Genomic DNA, 14,745 nt, shown 5'->3' with positions numbered 1-14,745 from the left:
CTACTTTTACTATGGTCCTCTGCACCATCCGTTCACTTTCATTAGAGGTCGTCTTATGACAGACAGCCCCTTCGAGGTGTATCCGTCACCATATTTATTCTGTTCTATCTGAGGGCAGCATAAAATAGTGACAGACACCATGATGAATGCGGTGATACACCACTGTAATCAGGGTGCCCGTCGCTACTTTTTTGCTGCCCTCGGATAGGGGAGCATAAACCTGATGACAGATTCCCTTTAATAAAAGTGGCGCTGCTGCCTCATAGGTGGGGGGTGGGGTCCTGAGCGTCCTGAAGAAACCATTTTAATTCCATTCCCCACTCGGATAGATTACTATGAAACTTTCTGTGGTACAGCAGTTTATAAACAAAGTTAAATTGGACGATAGGCCTAGTAAAAAGTACGACCCATAAATTTGAGTCACTGTAGCCAAATAGCATAATGATTTGGCCCCAGCTGTTCTTAAGAGATCTAGTCCTTATGCGATTGGTATCAGAATAAATGATAAAGGCTATGTACTCCTTTTTAAAAAAATAAATAAAAAATAGTGCATCAGTTTGTTTGGTGCAACTTTGTAATGTACTTTTATTTAAATATTTTTACTTTTTCAGATACATCATCTTTGTATCCTGGATACACAGCAGCTGTATCTGGGTGCGTCAGGTTAGCGGCACTGACTGGTTCAGTGACCGTATGTCCTGCATGTCTCTGACACGCAGGAACGCGCTGTTACTGATCACATCTAAGTTCACAACTTAGATGTGATCGATAACAGATGGAACCTGCGTTTCAGAGACATGCAGGACCTACGGTCACTGAACCCGTCAGTGCCGCTAACCTGACGCACCCAGGTTTCAGCGCTAGATACAGCTGCTGTGTATCCAGGATACAAAGATGATGTATCTGAAAAAGTAAAAATAATTTTTAATAAAAGTACATTACAAAGTTGCACCAAACACCATACACTCTTTAATTAAAAAAAGAAAAAAGCAGTGTCACACAGAAAAGGTGGATGGAGACGCCCGTTTTTTCCATTCTTGAATGATAGATTTTAATCATGCTATGTCTTTAAACCTAACTGTTGTATTCTTTACAAAAAATGTTGCTTCCTAGGAAGCTGCAATATATACGATCATGTTTTTTTTGTTTTTTTTATCGGACAGTGTGTTTCATTTTAACTGTTCCATTAGATCTCTGTTAAACAAATTTACAACTTAAAAAAACAACAAAAGGGAGATAAATGGGTTAATATCTCCATGATACCTTAGAAGCATTTTGTATCCAGTCTTTTTTTGGATTTAGAATCTCCATTAGATAATGTTTGGTTTTTTTTTCGTTTTTTTTTTATTTAAAAAATTTAAATGTGTTTCCTATTCTCGCTCTAGAAAGCATTTCTACTTAAATGTTTAAATTTTTTTCCTCTTGAGCCATAGAAATGTGCTGATTTAAAAAAAGTGCTGATTACAAATTTTGCACATGAGTGACATGTCATTCTACATATCAAAACAAAAGTGCATGAAAATCAGCATTCCTGCAAAACTTAAGCCTGAGAGGCTTCTTGGAAGCCAAAACTTTACTAGGTGCAAGAATTTATGCATTAACATAGAATTAAAAGCTATATTTTTGGGGTCTTTGTTTTTTTTTAAAAAAAGAAACTTTTTGTAATTTACTTTAATTTAAAAAAAATGCACCGTTTTACTTCTGCAACTTCTATGCTGCCGAATCCCGGTCTTAGCCGAATCCAACAGAGCGCTGCTCTGTCGGCTCCTTCTACAGCGGCTCCTGCCTTCTCCTGAGCGATCTTCTTTTTTTTTTTTTCCAAGTTCTGATCAAGTCCAAGTGGATCCGTGTGCGTCTATGTACTGTGATACGGTTTCATTTAAAAAAATAAAAAATAAAAGTAAATTACAAAAGTTAACACAATAAATTAATTTCATTAAAAAAATAAACACCTAAAGGCCCTGTTCAGTTTTTTTGCCGCAGAAACCGCCACCGATTGATTTCAATGGGAGGCGGAGGCATTTTTTTCCCCTGCGAGTGGAAAAAACACTTGCGGGAATAAGAAACAACATGCCCTTTCTTCGGGCGTTTCAGTCTCTGACCACCCATTGACAACAATCGTAGCGTTTTGTTTTTTTTGTTTGTGGCGCTCAATGGCCGCGGACGAAAAAAAAACCGCGGCAAGCGGCGTGCTGGCAGGTCCAAAATCTGCTCAAAATTCCAGACGGAATATTGAGGCAGATTTTTCTGCCTGCAATAAATTCTGTGTGAACAGGGCCAAACGTGTCCATAGTCTTTAAATTTTGCAGGAATTCTGGCGTTCATGCAATCTTTGATATATTTATTGGATTGGTGAGAATTAGCCCGTTTTGGACTAACTGCTGCATCTAGAACAATTGATAGTGTGCTGCTCCTATTTTGCCACGTTCCATATGTTTCTTTTCTATGTGACATTACATGTGAGGCTGCGTTGTTTGCGTTCCATAATGGGCGATAGTGATTTAATTTGTAATAAGAATATATTGATGGCTTCTAGCATTTATTTTATGCAGCATACTTCTATATGCAAAATGGCAGCATCATTTTTAATCCTGTGTTATATAATATATTTGGGAATTTTTTGGTATGTATAAAGAATAAAAAAAAATATTCTCAGTAAAAAGTTAGAGGCTCTGTCACCACATTATAAGTGGCCTATCTTGTACATAATGTGATCGGCGCTGTAATGTATATTACAGCAGTGTTTTTTTATTTAGAAAAAACATTTTTGACGAAGTTATGACCTATTTTAGCTTTATGCTAATGAGTTTCTTAATGGACAACTGTGCTTGTTTTACTTTTTGGCCAACTCGGCGTTGGGGAGAGAAGTGTATGACGCTGACCAATCAGTGACCAATCAGCGTCATACACTTCTCTCCATTCATTTACACAGCACATAGCGATATAGCTATATCACTATGTGCAGCCACATACACTAACGTTACTGCAGTGTCCTGATAATGAATATACATTACCTCCAGCCAGGACGTGATGTCTATTCAGAATCCTGACACTTCGCTAAAGTTTCTGTGAGATTTACTGTAAGGCAAGCGTAATCTCGTTTTAAATGACAGTTTACTAAGTAATCTCGCAAGATTACGCTTGCCTTGCTGTAAATTTCACCGAAACGTTAGTGAAGTGTCAGGATTCTGAATAGACATCACGTCCTGGCTGGAGGTAATGTATATTTATTGTCAGGACACTGCACAGTAATGTTAGTGTGTGTGTGTATGTGGCTGCACATAGCGATATAGCTATATCGCTATGTGCTGTGTAAATGAATGGGGAAAAGTGTATGACGCTGATTGGTCACTGATTGGTCAGCGTCATACACTGCTCCCCACAACGCCCACTTGGCCAAAAAGTAAAACAAGCCCAGTTGTACATTAAGAAACTCATTAGCATAAAGCTAATATAGGTCATAACTCCGTCAAAACTGCTGTAATCTACATTACAGCGCCGATCACATAATGTACAAGATAGGCCACTTATAATGTGGTGACAGAGCCTCTTTAAACTATTTCCGTTTTAAGGTTACTCTCCAGTGTTTTAGTATTTATTTATTTTTTCTCAGGCTTGCATCGGAGAGGCTATATGCAATTTTTTCAGATTTCACCCATGACAAAGTAAGTGTTAAAAACGTAATTTTTTTTCAGGTTTAATGTCATTCGCTTTTTCAGTCAGGGACGCAAACCTAATCTCCAGATCCTTAGTCCTTTGAGTTTCACTCTTGTTCATTACACAGAATATTAAATAGGTTTTCCTATCGCACTCCTTTATTGCTCCTCTTAGATATGCCATAAATGTGGCTGTACGCTCCATTCCTAACCTGCATGTTTACTCTGCATTAGTGTCTTTGGGGCACGCCGATATAGTCAGGAGCACTTACTTGGTCGTTTTTTATTTTACTCTCATTGACTTACGTGAGGAGTAACTGAGCATGAACGGCCACCTCTACATCCGGTACAATTGATCGGGCACCCCTGTTCTCGAGATCAATAGCTAATAAATATGATATATATGTTGTGGGGAAAACTCTTTTATGGCACTTGGTAATATATTGTAACTAAAACATGTAGTCTTTGAGCTGAGATCTTGTGTTATACGGGCAGCGTGTGTTTAGCTGATTTTGTAGGAGAGCTTCATACGTTGATCTGTATGAACTTGGCTTGTCTATAGAATTAGCTGTACAGGCCAGCATGCATAAAGAGAAGAAAACAACACACTGCCCAGTATCCGTCACCAAATCTTAATCATTTCTTCATTCATCTGGAAGGGTAAATATATGTTGTGAATTTCTGATATCCAAGGGAGATGTCCATACCGTAATTTAAATAAGCTAGCTACTTTGACAGTCCTCTATATGCTCGTTAGCATGGTCCTCAACTGAATAAGTCTAAAAGAAAAACTGTTCTGTTACCCTTAGCAACTAATCAATTTGCAGTTTTCACCCAATCGGACTGAGCTGCAGTACCAGGCATACCGACAGGGAAGATAAACATTGAAGGGGCCACAGCGCCTTCTTTTCAGTATCCTGAGGCTATGCTGTCAATTTGTTTTGATGAAAAGCTCCCATTAATGGTTTTCCGTAGTAAGAGGTAAACTTTAAAATAGAGGGAGTTTTGTTGTTGTAGTTTCTCATTGGGGACACTGCACCACACCACAACTTGCTACTCAGGTCTGATGCTCTTTTCGTTTTCAGTTTTATATTTCCCTTTTTTTTTTTTTTCTTTAGCTTCAGGGTGCTTTCTCAGCCTTGACTTCCAGCCTAGTCCTCACCCTGAGGGTGCCAGGAAACCAGTCAGACTTCTGCACTGCTCTTCATCCACCATCGGTCACCTAACCCCTTCTTGTGCTTCCGTAGGTGGCATGCCGTTTACCGAAGAGGTAACTCTGCACACACCTGCCTATGTCGAAGATCCTCCATTGATGCTTTTATGTTCTGCTGGCTCCCGGGCGTTTTGGTTTTTTTTCGCCGGTTCCAGAAGCTGCTTTTTGGCCAGCCACTGGTGGTGGAAGGCCTGCTTCCTAGGTATCCCCTACCTTCCGTCCTGCCTGGCAGGACACTGGGCAATTTTTTTTCCTAGAGGATTTTTTTTCCCCCACATTTGGGGTTCCCTTTCACTGATACTTGCCTCACCCCTCTCTCCCAACATATTTTCCTCCCAGGAGTACTCCAACCGGCCCCCATTGCGGTGACTGACTGACTAATTGGGGCCGCTTTAATTAGAAATGTCTCTGCCTACCTCGTTATGCTCCCAGTGCCTGCAAACCAGGACCACCCAGGACTGCACATCCTCACAGGATGTGTCCCCTTGATAAGGCATTGTTCTTCTCCCAGGCCATAGGGGAACTATCCAGGCCCTCCCAGAACATGTCTAAGTCTCTGAAATGCATGCTATCCCAAATAGCGACCCAGATCAATACTCCTAGATTCTTCTTTAGGGAGCAGCGCAGGCTCTTTCATGTGGTAGGCCACATAAGAGACCCAGAAGCGCCAGTGATAGTTCCTGCTTTTCTTCAAGTTCTTTGCAAGTGTCTTCTGTTAGGGCAATCACTGGAGAAATGGCATCTCTGCTGGATCAGTCGGAATCCTCTGGGGTATCTCCTCATTTGTAGCTAAACTTGCAGCTGCTATGCAGGGTTTGATATGTGATGTCAGGGACATCTTACATGTTCAGGACGACTCCCTGTTTTAGGGAGAGGGGTCCTTCCACCAGCACTATCCTCGGGTTTCCCAAACTACAGTGAGTTTGAGGAACTCCTCTCTAAGGAATATATAAGCACCCTAACAGGCGCTTGGCTGCTTCCAAGAGGACAGATATGCCCTTCCTATTTCAGGAGGATTTGGTTTCCAAATGTGCTCCTCTTGGGTTGATCCGCCTGTATCGCGACTGAACTAAAGCACCACCCTACTGCTTTCTGATGCGGCGTCTTAGTGATTCTCTTGACGAGATTGGATTCTTTGGCTAAGGCCCCATGCACACGACCGTGCCCGCAATCACAGCCCGCAATGTTTTTTACGGTCGTGTGCATGGGGCCTAAATCTGCCTTTTTGGCAGCAAGGTCTACCCTGCACCTCTTTTACCTTTTCCTGGATTAGCAAAGCCTGCTCCATCTGGCCTAAACAGCTTCACCAAGGTGTTTCAGAGGGAATTTTGCAGGAGGACCTGACCGATCTGGCCTCTCAACTTATCCATGCTTCCAGGTTCTTGAGTCGGCCTGTTTCGTTGTCAGTGACCGCTAATTCGTTGGCTATACGCCACTTAGTTTGGCTTAAATTCTGGGCAGCTGACCCTGCTACTAAGAAGGCCCTCACCGTCTTTCCCTTTTTTTGGGACAGACTTTTGGTAAGCGTCTGGATGAAATTTTCTCTGAAGCCACTGGCTGCAGGACTTCCCTCCTGCCTCCAATGTACCTTTTCAGCCATCGACCTTCACATACCTATCGCAAAGGCGCTTGCGTAAGTGGGAAGTCGGCTCTCGTGCCAGCCCAGCGCATGGAGTTCCTGGGAAAGATTTTCTACACCAGGACAGCTAGAATTCACCCGGAGGAGAAAGTCTGAGGATTCCCTGGACAAGTAGAGCCTACTCCCCCCCCCCCCCCCCCCTGGGTTCTTCAGGAGTGGTTCTGGTGGGATTCCTCCCCGGCCGTTTTTCCTGCCCCTCTATTGGCTGGTCATCTTGACTGATCCTAGCCTCTGGTTCGGGGGCAATATTCGGCCCTTATACAGTTCAGAACACTTCTCCAGGTTTGTCCGGTCAGTGTCCAGGCCAACAACTCCACGGCGGTCACCTATCTGAACCATCAAGGCTGCACCAGGAGCCAAGCGGCAGTGTGAGAGTCCTTGGATACTCCACTGGGCAAAGAAACAGACATGTTCACGTCTCTTTTTCAGGTTAATGAGAATATTGTCCTCCCTTCCTGCTGTCCCTCCCCATCCTACCCAAGGGTGCGCATCCTTCACTGTCTTGATTTGGTGAGAGCAGTACGCATCTTACACCCCTTCACATCCCATCCTCGTCAACGCAATTAGCGCCCTGTTTCTAAGTATCATCAAATTATTATTCATCATATATATGCTTTAATAAATAAAAAACACGCAACAAACAAAAAATAATAAACACAACAAACAAATAATAACTATAGAACAAACATTGATATACATGGGACAATAACTGTATATAAAAAAACTCAAAGTCTGAGAGACTTAATCAGTTCTGTTAAACAAATTATCTTTATAAATAATAATATAACTCTTTCAATCTATCCAAATCAGTGATAATATGCAAACATCCCATTTTCATTACACATTATTACAAAATTCATCCTGATATGAATACTGACCGACAGCCAATAAAGACATTCACGATCTTCCTTTGTCTGACGAAGTTGACAAGGAGGTGTGACTGGGCCGGTGGTTGTCTCTCCCTTAGTGCTCCAAAACGAGTCCTGGAACGCAACCCAACCAACTAAAATTCAACAAATATATAAATACGCAATTTGACACGATCTCCCCAAAAAACCACAAGACTTAGAAATTTATTAAGGAAATATAAAGCAGATTTTCGAATAAAATTCTGCACATATAGATACACATAAACATCCATAAAAATACCAAGTCACGGTTACCTGACATCCATTTCCGGTGTTTGCGTTCCAAAAATAATACAACAATGACACGCAATCGCCATTAACAAATCAGCTGTCCCAACTAACAAAGCATATATAGGACAGCGCGCTCTTTTTAAAACCTACTACAGCCAAGTCTAAGGACGCAGTTGTCGTCCGAAACGCGTAGGCCTAAGAGGACACCATCCCTCCACTTCGTACACACCAAGGACCTAATACTACTGGACTTCCTTTTAAATCCACATCATTAAACTTGGAAAACAGTCTTCCATTTTAACGCTACCCAGCGCTGGATCCTACCCTTGTTCCTTGTCTCCAGTACGCATCTTACTTGCTCCCCTGAGTTGTTCAGACTCTGACTTTTTTTGAGATTCATGAAGGACCACACGAGGGCTTGGTGACTTCCAAGGCTACCATTGCTAGATCGATTAAGTCTGTGATTCTGGAATCCCATTGGTTTAAGGGCAAGGTTCACATCTTTCGGGATAACTGCCCATTCCAAGAGGGCTGTCAGCGATTCCCAGGTGGTATGGCACCAACCTTCAGTCTTAGGTTTGCAAGGCAGCTACCGCATCTTCGGTGCATATCTTCACAAAGTTCTGACGAAATTGTACTTCGCCTGGGTCGCAAGGTACTCCAGGCTGCTGTACATTCGGTGAGTCACATGGCAGATTCCTTGTGTTGCCCACCCTCTGGGACTGCTTTGTGACCTTCGTACTTGTATGGTGCTGTTGTCCCCCAATGACTTTAACGAGAAAATGTGATTTTTCTACTCATCGTATGATTCCTTTCCTGCTGAATTAATCGGGGAATACCGATCCCGCTCTTCCATTTTCCTGTGCCTGGGACTTCCCAGGACCACGGATGTGTAGTTCTCTCTTACTGCTTCTGCACAAACTGATTAGCCCGGTGTCTGTGGGAAGGGGGATAGCCTTCCTGAGCAGAGCCATCACTCTATTCCTACCCAGTGTCAGCCTCCTAGTGGTAAGGGCCTATACCCATGGTGCTGTGTCCCCAATGAATTAAACCAGGAAAGGTCACTACAGTGAGTACAGAAATCCAATTTTTAATGATACAGGAAAAAAAAAATGCACAAATATAAATCAAATCCAGACTCTTTCCCTCGAGCGTTTAAGTTTCTATGTCAAAGTTGTGTCCTTTTCTTCCCTCCCATCCTTGAATATCTGTATGTTGTGTCTCTGGGAGTTGCATGCTGGAACTACACCTTCGCAGACCACACAAAGCACTTCACGTATTGTCAGCTTGCACTCTCCCGTATTGCATACTTAGCTGTGTTGGCTCCAATATATTATGGAAGTGCAGGCTTGTCCAGTACCTCTTGTAATAACTGTATCCAGGGGCTTGTACTTCAGTTCAATTCCTCCTGCACATTTTGCAAATTGAAAATGGTACAGCCATATATATATATATCCTTCTACCTTTTTGCTTGCTTGAAGTATAGCCCTTTACTTAGCGGTGTGGCTGACCTTTTGCATATGACCTGTACTTAGATTATAATATGGTACATAATAATGAATGTGTACACACAAACTTTTTTTTTTTTTTTTTTTGAAGATCTCTAGAGATGAATCTGTGAACAAGGTCAGACTAGAAACTGAGGAAGTTCTTAAAGGTATTACTGAATTATTCACTTGATAAATGATATTCATAAAGTTACTCACAGTGTATATTATTCATACACCTTTTTCACTTTTCTCTCAATAAACTGGGGATTAAATCTTATACCCTTAACCATTCATCATTGACCTTTATGGTCGCAAGAGATGATGAAGCTGCTGGCTATACATGTCCGATTAGCAAGCACGATCATCTGCTGTATGGCAAGGAATAGCTGACGCTCCCAACTGGATTCTGCTGTGAACTTGAATCTACATCTTGCATATATAACCAAGCTAGAGAAGCGAGTCCTGCGACGATCTGCTGATCGCTTCACAGGCACCAATTTAAAATTTTCTTCATAAAGTATAAATTTGGAGATTTGAAATAAAGTTAGTCTTTATTGGGGTTTTATGTTACTAAATTGAGGTTTGTGATGCAGTCTCAATACCTCCGTTTTCAAGACCTCTGCATGATGTCAGTAAATATTTTAAACTTCTTTACATTCAGAGGGTAAAATCCTTCTCTTGATCTTCCAGCTTGTTACAAGATACTTTGATAGTTATCGGGCCGCTGGAAATGATCAGGATGATTTTCAGCCTCTAGATGGAAGCAAGCAAAATTTAAAGATTGAAAAACAAACCATTATATTTATATATAATATAAAATAACACCTTTTACATATATTGATCTTAATACTTGAATGGCAAAAAGATTTTGTGTATTTTATAAATGTCACATTTTATTTTTGAAAAATGTACATCTCCCTTTATTATGTGTAACCTGCTTTCTTTTAGAAAAATTCCCAAGTACAGATCTGTTTGATATAATGGAGTCCTTTAATACCGTATCAAAAGAAGTTTTTAGAAACATCATACTAAATGAATACAGAAGGTATTGTCTCTACATTCTGCCCCCTGTATGGTAATAGACGACAGCGAGCATTTTCTTAAACATGTCATTTGTATCCTTTTTGCTGAAGGTGTGACGGCAGAGACTTAACATCTCTCAGAGATATCAGCTGTGAAGTTGATCTTTTCAAACCTCTCCATGGATCTGCTTTATTTCAGCGGGGACAAACGCAGGTAGATTATTCTATGCAAGACCTCTCCTGTAATATAGATTGTGATACATCGCTCGATATTAGTTTAAAATGTTATCCCGTTTCTCCTTCATACATAAATGGATCCCTTCTATTGAAATGCATTTACTCATGTACACATGAAAACATTTTCTAGAGAGCCCCTGTCTACCATAAGTCAGTCATGTGATTGCATCCTCCAGTAGCTGTATGAGAACTAGTTGCCGCTATGGTCAGGTGACGTTGCATCACCCACAGCACCTGAGTTTTTGTTTTTTTTTGTTTGTTTTTTTTACCAGTGGGGCCTTTTTTTTTTTTTTTTGTATGAATAATATACACATTAAACATACTGTTTAAAAAAAAAAGTAGCTAATCTTTAATGAAGACCTCGAGATAAAATGTTTTTTTATCACTGCACGCCTTGATCTTATGGGCCAAAGTCAATACGTGATATGTGCACTACAATAAAAAGCCATTTTGCATAAATTAACGGCGCCGGCAGAGGTTAATTCAAGCCACTGTGCATGTAATATACAGCTGACATCCTGCTGCAAAGGATCTAGTGCTGATCCAGGTTATTTAACACTTTAGATGCTACGGTCAATAGCGACCTCGTCGTCTAAGTAGTTGGGCAGAGAAAGGAGGCTCCCTCTGTCAGCCCATCGACACCCCCGCGACTCCATCAGCTATATCTTCCGGACGCCCACTGCTTCCTTTCTTATAATATGGTTGCAGATAGAGGAGCATGTGACCAGACATGTCACTCTACATCCTCCATTGCAACACACTGCGCATGCGCTACTTTCCTGTCTGCAATGTGTTACAATGGAGGAGGCGGAGTGACATGTCTGGTCACATGCTCTGCTCCTCCATCTTCAGCAATTTTATGGACTAGAGTGGAGGGCAGAAGATACAGCTGTCACAACAAGGAGGCACGTCTTACGAACACACGAAAACCGCATAAATACATATTAAGTTTATTACTATTATGTTTACACTTCATTACTCAAGATTTTCCTAAAGCAGCCAACCTCTGTAAGGCCAAAACTGTCTGGGTCCTTAAGGAGTAAAGTATGCTTTCATCTATTGATTTGTTTAAATGATCAAGTTTGTAACCATAAAATGCATTTATTTTCTTTTGTATAGGTTTTATCTACGGTTACTTTTGACTCCATTGAGTCCAGTATGAAAGCAGATCACATCACAACCGCGTTAAGGTATGGTCTAGCTTTCCCTTAATCTTGCACTGGCCATTAGATGCGGGTTTATGCGTTTAAAATGTAACCAAACAAAAAGCACTTTATGATGTCGTTATTTCTTCACTTGATTTTTGCTTCTAGATATTCCTACCGCTCTAATCTGAGATACATACAATGAAATCCTAGCTATAAAAGGCCATTGACTTGTGAAGTCTTCTTGCATTTCATGCAGGACCATAAGCTGTAGAAATCACCTGGCTTTTTGAAATCCCCATTCAGAACAAAGAGGGACTAGGTGTTTACGGAGTGTTGTAAAACATTCATTCAGGGAATTCATAAGATTTAACACTTTCGCTTCCAGTGTTTTGGTAGAAGTTTAACAAATAAAATCTGAAATATAAAATATTATATATAATATATATATATATTATACTCCCCATATTTTTTTCTGAAAGTAGACTCTTGGCACATTGTAAAAATACCACCCACATTCATGGACATATTCATGCAATTTTGTATGTTTGTAAAAATAAAAAAAATAGACCCAAAAACTGTGTGGCTATAGGTCCAGCCCAAGCAGAGCCTTAGTCGCACAACACCTCCTAAAAAAGAAAAGCTCAAGATGTGCAGAGTTTATACTTTGCCGCTTGTGCTTATATCTTTGCAAAATCATCATAACTGAATAGGTCAAAAATCTCTGCGATCCAAATACCGGTAAACATTTAAGTCCGTCTCGGTAAATGTCCTGATAATAATCTTTATTTATATAGCGCCAACATATTACGCAGCACTTTACCATTTAGAGGGAACATGATTAGGCGCACGGGTTGGCCAGATGTGAGACAGTTCATTTTCTTATTAAGAAGAAGAAAGAAGACCCTCCCCCCTATATCAGGGGTCTCAAGCACACGGGCCGCATGTGGCCCCTGGGGCTGTCATCTGCGGCCCGCGGGACACAGAGCAGCTAGTACAGACTCTGCTCCGAGACACTGGAATTCCCTGACATCGCTGTCCACATATGAATAGCGATGTCTGGGGCTTCCCCAGAGCCGGAATCCCGTGCAGAGCGCTAGTACAGGCTCTGCTCCGGGACTCTGTGGAATTCCCTGACATCGCTGTCCATATATGAAAAGGTGTGTCAGGGTCTTCCCCAGAGCGGAGTCCCGGGCAGAGCGCTAGTATCGGCTCTGCTCCGGGACTCTGGAATTTCCTGACATCGGTGTCCATACATCGACAATGATGTAAGGGACTTCCCCAGAGCAGGAGTCCCAGTGATGTCTGGAGCACAGCTGGAGTCCTAGGAATAGCCTGCTAGCGCTCTGCCGAGGACTCCAGCTCTGGGAAAGCACCTGGGCACTGTGGCAGCATCTACCGAGGGCACTGTGGCAGCATCTACCGAGGGGCTGCCCAATCTTGATTTGTGTCTGCCAAACGCTGCTAACTGAGCTGACGGACTGCATTTAGCGACACTTAAACTGGAAAACTGGATTGTTGAAATAAGCATGTGGAGAAATATCTCAAATTTTAAACCTAGCGGTATTATTATAGTAATGTAGTATTATTATTATAGTAATATAGTGTTATCGTAGTTTAAATAACTAATTGATTAACAATAATTTTGTATTGTATCAAATTTGAAAGTAATGCGGCCGGTCAACTTCCCATTTTTTCTATATGTGGCCCACTTACCCAGCCGAGTTTGAGACCCCTGCCCTACATGATCATAGTACCCTCTCCGTATTTGTCACATCCCTGTGTCCACTGGAAAGCCGGACAGGGAGAGCGATCACAGTATTAGACTGTCTCCTTTTATTTCTGTTCTCGCTTCCAGTTCCCCTACCCTACACAGAACCAGGAATTAAAACTTTTTATCCTGCTCTCTTAAAAAAGGGGTGTCTGCAGTTCAATTCGGCCATGCATACCTCCCCATGTCCTATATAGGATAGCCTTCTTCTCTAGAATCACGGAACTCAGTGGTCGAAATACAGTACTCAACAGGATGTTGTGCACCATATTATAGGCTAAAATGCAAACGCTCTCTAAGGTTGGCATAAAAATGTCATTCGTTCACTTTTGATCACATCCACACTGATCATCCATAACATTTAAACCACTGACCGATGGTGAAGAACATTGATTATCTTGTTACAATGGCACCTGTCAAGGGGTAGAATATATTAGGCAGCAGTGTTGGAAGCAGAAAAATGGCCAAACGTAAGGATTTGAGCGACTATGAAAGGCCAAATTGTGATGGCTAGAAGACGGTCTGATCCTTTTGAGTTGTTTCCGGTATGAAGTGGTCCGTACCTACGAAAGTGGTCCAAGAAAGGTCAAGTGGTGAACTGGCACAGGGTCATGGACGCCTGGTCCGATCCCACAGAAGAGGTACTGCAGCACCAAATGCAGAAAAAGTTAATACTGGCTATGATAGGTGTCGGAACACTCAGAGCATCGCAGCTTACTGCAATTTGGGGCTACACAGCCCCAGACCAGTTGGATCATCCATGCTGACCCCTGTTTACCGCCAAAACGCCTATAATGGGAATGTGAGTGTTCGTACTGGACTATGGAGTAATGGAAGAAGTTGTCCTGGTCTGAATCAAGTTTCCTTTTACATCATGTGGACGGTTGGGTGCATGTGTGTGTCACTTACCTGGGGAAGAGATGGCACCACAATGCCCTATGAGATGAAGGCAAGACAGCGGAGGCACTATGATGCTCTAAGCAATGTTCCGCTGGGAAACCTTGGGTCCTGGCATTGATGTGGAAGTTATTGTGGCATGTACCGCCTACCTAAACATTTTTGCAGACCAACTACTCCCCTTCATGTCAACGATATTCCCTAATGTCAGTGCCGTCTTTTACAGCAGGATAATGTGTCTGGACACACACAATTCTTTAGGAATGATTTGACGAACATGACAAAGGTCGAGGTGTTGACTTGGCCTCAAAATTCCCCAGATCTCCATACGATCAAGCATCTGTGGGATGTGCTGGAAAAAGAAGTCTGATCCATTGATTCAGCTTTCAACTCACCTGATGCTAACGGCTTGGTGCCAGATTCCATAGGACACCTTAAGTGGTTAGATCTGTTTTGGCGACACAATATTAGGCAAGTGTTTTTAACCCGTTAGTGACCGCCAATACGCCTTTTCACTACGGCCACTAACGGGCTTT

The 14,745-nt window shown here is 41.9% G+C and overlaps 1 protein-coding gene across 1 annotated transcript in view; it reads left to right on the top strand.

The window, feature by feature from the left end:
* PNPT1 (polyribonucleotide nucleotidyltransferase 1) overlaps positions 1 to 14,745 on the top strand; it is a 69,922-nt gene that overhangs the window by 20,747 nt on the left and 34,430 nt on the right. Inside the window, exons 10-14 of the mRNA XM_075862983.1 lie at positions 3,614 to 3,665; positions 9,247 to 9,304; positions 10,086 to 10,182; positions 10,271 to 10,373; positions 11,516 to 11,586. Of these exons, the coding sequence (XP_075719098.1) occupies positions 3,614 to 3,665; positions 9,247 to 9,304; positions 10,086 to 10,182; positions 10,271 to 10,373; positions 11,516 to 11,586 (381 nt within the window). The remainder of the gene's footprint in view (positions 1 to 3,613; positions 3,666 to 9,246; positions 9,305 to 10,085; positions 10,183 to 10,270; positions 10,374 to 11,515; positions 11,587 to 14,745) is intronic.

This window comes from Rhinoderma darwinii, chromosome 4 (genome assembly GCF_050947455.1).
Source record: "Rhinoderma darwinii isolate aRhiDar2 chromosome 4, aRhiDar2.hap1, whole genome shotgun sequence".
NCBI classification, from domain to species: domain Eukaryota; kingdom Metazoa; phylum Chordata; class Amphibia; order Anura; family Rhinodermatidae; genus Rhinoderma; species Rhinoderma darwinii.
Note: the sequence above shows the minus strand (reverse complement) of the source record. Positions and strands in the feature narration are given on the sequence as shown.